The sequence below is a fragment of the Penaeus japonicus genome, unplaced genomic scaffold (assembly GCF_977035675.1).
Source record: "Penaeus japonicus unplaced genomic scaffold, GWHDUDI00000001_assembly GWHDUDI00000021, whole genome shotgun sequence".
In the NCBI taxonomy this organism is placed as follows: Eukaryota; Metazoa; Arthropoda; class Malacostraca; order Decapoda; family Penaeidae; genus Penaeus; species Penaeus japonicus.
Window position 1 is genome coordinate 19,855,301 of NW_028234423.1, and position 2,500 is coordinate 19,857,800.

At 43.3% G+C, this 2,500-nt stretch overlaps 1 protein-coding gene across 2 annotated transcripts in view; it reads left to right on the forward strand.

The window, feature by feature from the left end:
* Positions 1-2,500, forward strand: part of Paip2 (polyA-binding protein interacting protein 2) — a 24,352-nt gene that overhangs the window by 9,049 nt on the left and 12,803 nt on the right. For both annotated transcript variants that reach the window (XM_043025774.2, XM_043025784.2), the window contains exon 2: positions 377-528. In XM_043025774.2, the coding sequence (XP_042881708.1) occupies positions 388-528 (141 nt within the window). In that variant the 5' untranslated portion in view covers positions 377-387. The remainder of the gene's footprint in view (positions 1-376; positions 529-2,500) is intronic.

The following is a 2,500-nucleotide window of genomic DNA, read 5'->3' on the forward strand; positions in this document are numbered from 1 at the left end:
TCTGTCTCTCTGTCTGTGTTTAGTTGTAAGGGCATGGTGATGATGGTGAAATGTTTTATTAGTTAATTTCATGAGACAAAACCAAAATTGACTTCATAGTTATCCAGTAAAATACATTTGATTGATTGTGCTTATACATATACACTAAAAGCCAGAAAGAGAAATGTGCATTTCTCAGGCATCAGTTTCTTTAGACATTCTCATCTCCATTTATCAGTGTTATTTTTTTTTTCCTAAATTTAACCTTCACCATTTGTAACATTATTCCTAGGACATGTATTTGTTACCTAAGTAACCTTGTTATGATTAGTCTTAAACCTTCCCTTGTCAGCAGTCGTCCCACCAGTACTAACTGCCCATTAATGGCCACTTACAGGCAACTCCTTCATGCGTTTACCCAGTAACAACCCCAGCGGGAGTCAGTCCAGTGGTGGCTTTGGTAGTGCCAGGATGAATTCCAACGCTGAGCCAGACTTTTCTGAATTTATGTGGATGGCCGAGGAGGACCTGGAGGCCTTCGACAACAAGGTGAGGCTGACCATGGAGGAGGAGGAGGTGGTAGTGGTCTTGGCCAGAGCCGCTGTCATGGACACCTTTGCAGATCAGAATAATTAACATAGTCGCTCAGGTAGCCTCCATACCTAGGGGCAAGGCAGACATCCCTCATCCAGTCTCCTTTGATCCAACAAAAGAGAGTGCTGAGAGGGCCAAGGGAAGGAAGTATCTTTTGTGTTCCTGGTTGTATGTAAAACTTCTGCTGATCTTACGTGAGTCTATACAGTAATAATGCTAATTTATTTGATTTCCCTTAACTGGGAAGGAAAAAATAAGTTGTATTGTTTAATAATTACTTTTTTCATAGAAGAACTGCATCTTAGGCTTTGGTGCAAAGCCAGATGTTACAGATGTTATCCAAGTAATTTGAAAGAGGAAGAAATATGTTACATAGCTCTTCTACCATGCTGAGAGGGATGCCTGCCAACAAGCAAGGATTCAGTCTGGAGGGCAAAGTTTCTTCTCCATTGACTCATAACTGGCAATACCAAACCATGTTATCTACACTCGATTGATGGATTGGAGGATGCAAGAATCTCTAAAGCTAAAAAGTGGTCTTGTGAAATCCTGAAGTTGTGATGGTTGGAAACCCATTGTTATCATGTTATGGTTTGTTGTGTTCACAAGCATAAGAGTGAATAGATGGTCTGTTAATTCGCCAGGTGACTTGTAAGGCACAGTCAAACATCTCTTCATAAACTAAGAGAAATAGGCAAACACATAGGTTGTACATGCTGATGGTCTCTAACATATGAGCTCATTCACAAACATACACTTTTGTACAACCACACATTAACTAGGCTTTATGATTTTGACTTTGGTACACACCAGATCATTCTTTGCCACATTGTTCAGATTTAATAGTTATTCCTAGAAAAATATGGGCAAATACACAGTATATTGAAACTCCTCCATACCACGTTTGTATGTTAGTTTTCTACAGTCACTTAATTATGCACACACACACACACACACACACACACACACACACACACACACACACACACACACACACACACACACACACACACACACACACACACACACACACACACACACACACACCTACACACACACCTACACACACACACCTACACACACACACACACACACACACACACACACACACACACACACACACACACACACACACACACCTACACACACAAACATACCTACACACACACCTACACACTCACAGACCTACACACACACCTACACACACACACACAAACATACCTAGACACACACAAACATACCTAGACACACACCTACACACACCCTACACATACACACACCCTACACATACACACACCCTACACATACACACACCCTACACATACACACACCCTACACACACACACCCTACACATACACACACCCTACACACACACCCTACACACACCCTACACACACACACCCCCACACACACACACACCCTACACACACACCCCTACACACACACACCCCTACACACACACACCCCTACACACACACCCCTACACACACACCTCTACATGCACACACACCTCTACATGCACACACACCCCTACACACACACACCCCTACACACACACCCCTACACACACACCCCTACACACACACACCCCTACACACACATCCCTATACACATGCTCCTACACAAGCACACACGCCCACACACACACACACACATGCACACACACACAAACACACACACTCCACACACACACTCCACACACACACATACTCCTACACACACACATACTCCTACACACACTCCACACACACACTCTTACACACACACTCCTACACATACAGACTCACACACAGATTCACACACACATACAGACTCACATGCACACACAGATTCACACACACACTTACACACACACTCCTACACATATACACTCACTCACAGATTTACACACACACATACAGATTCACATGTACACACATATTCACA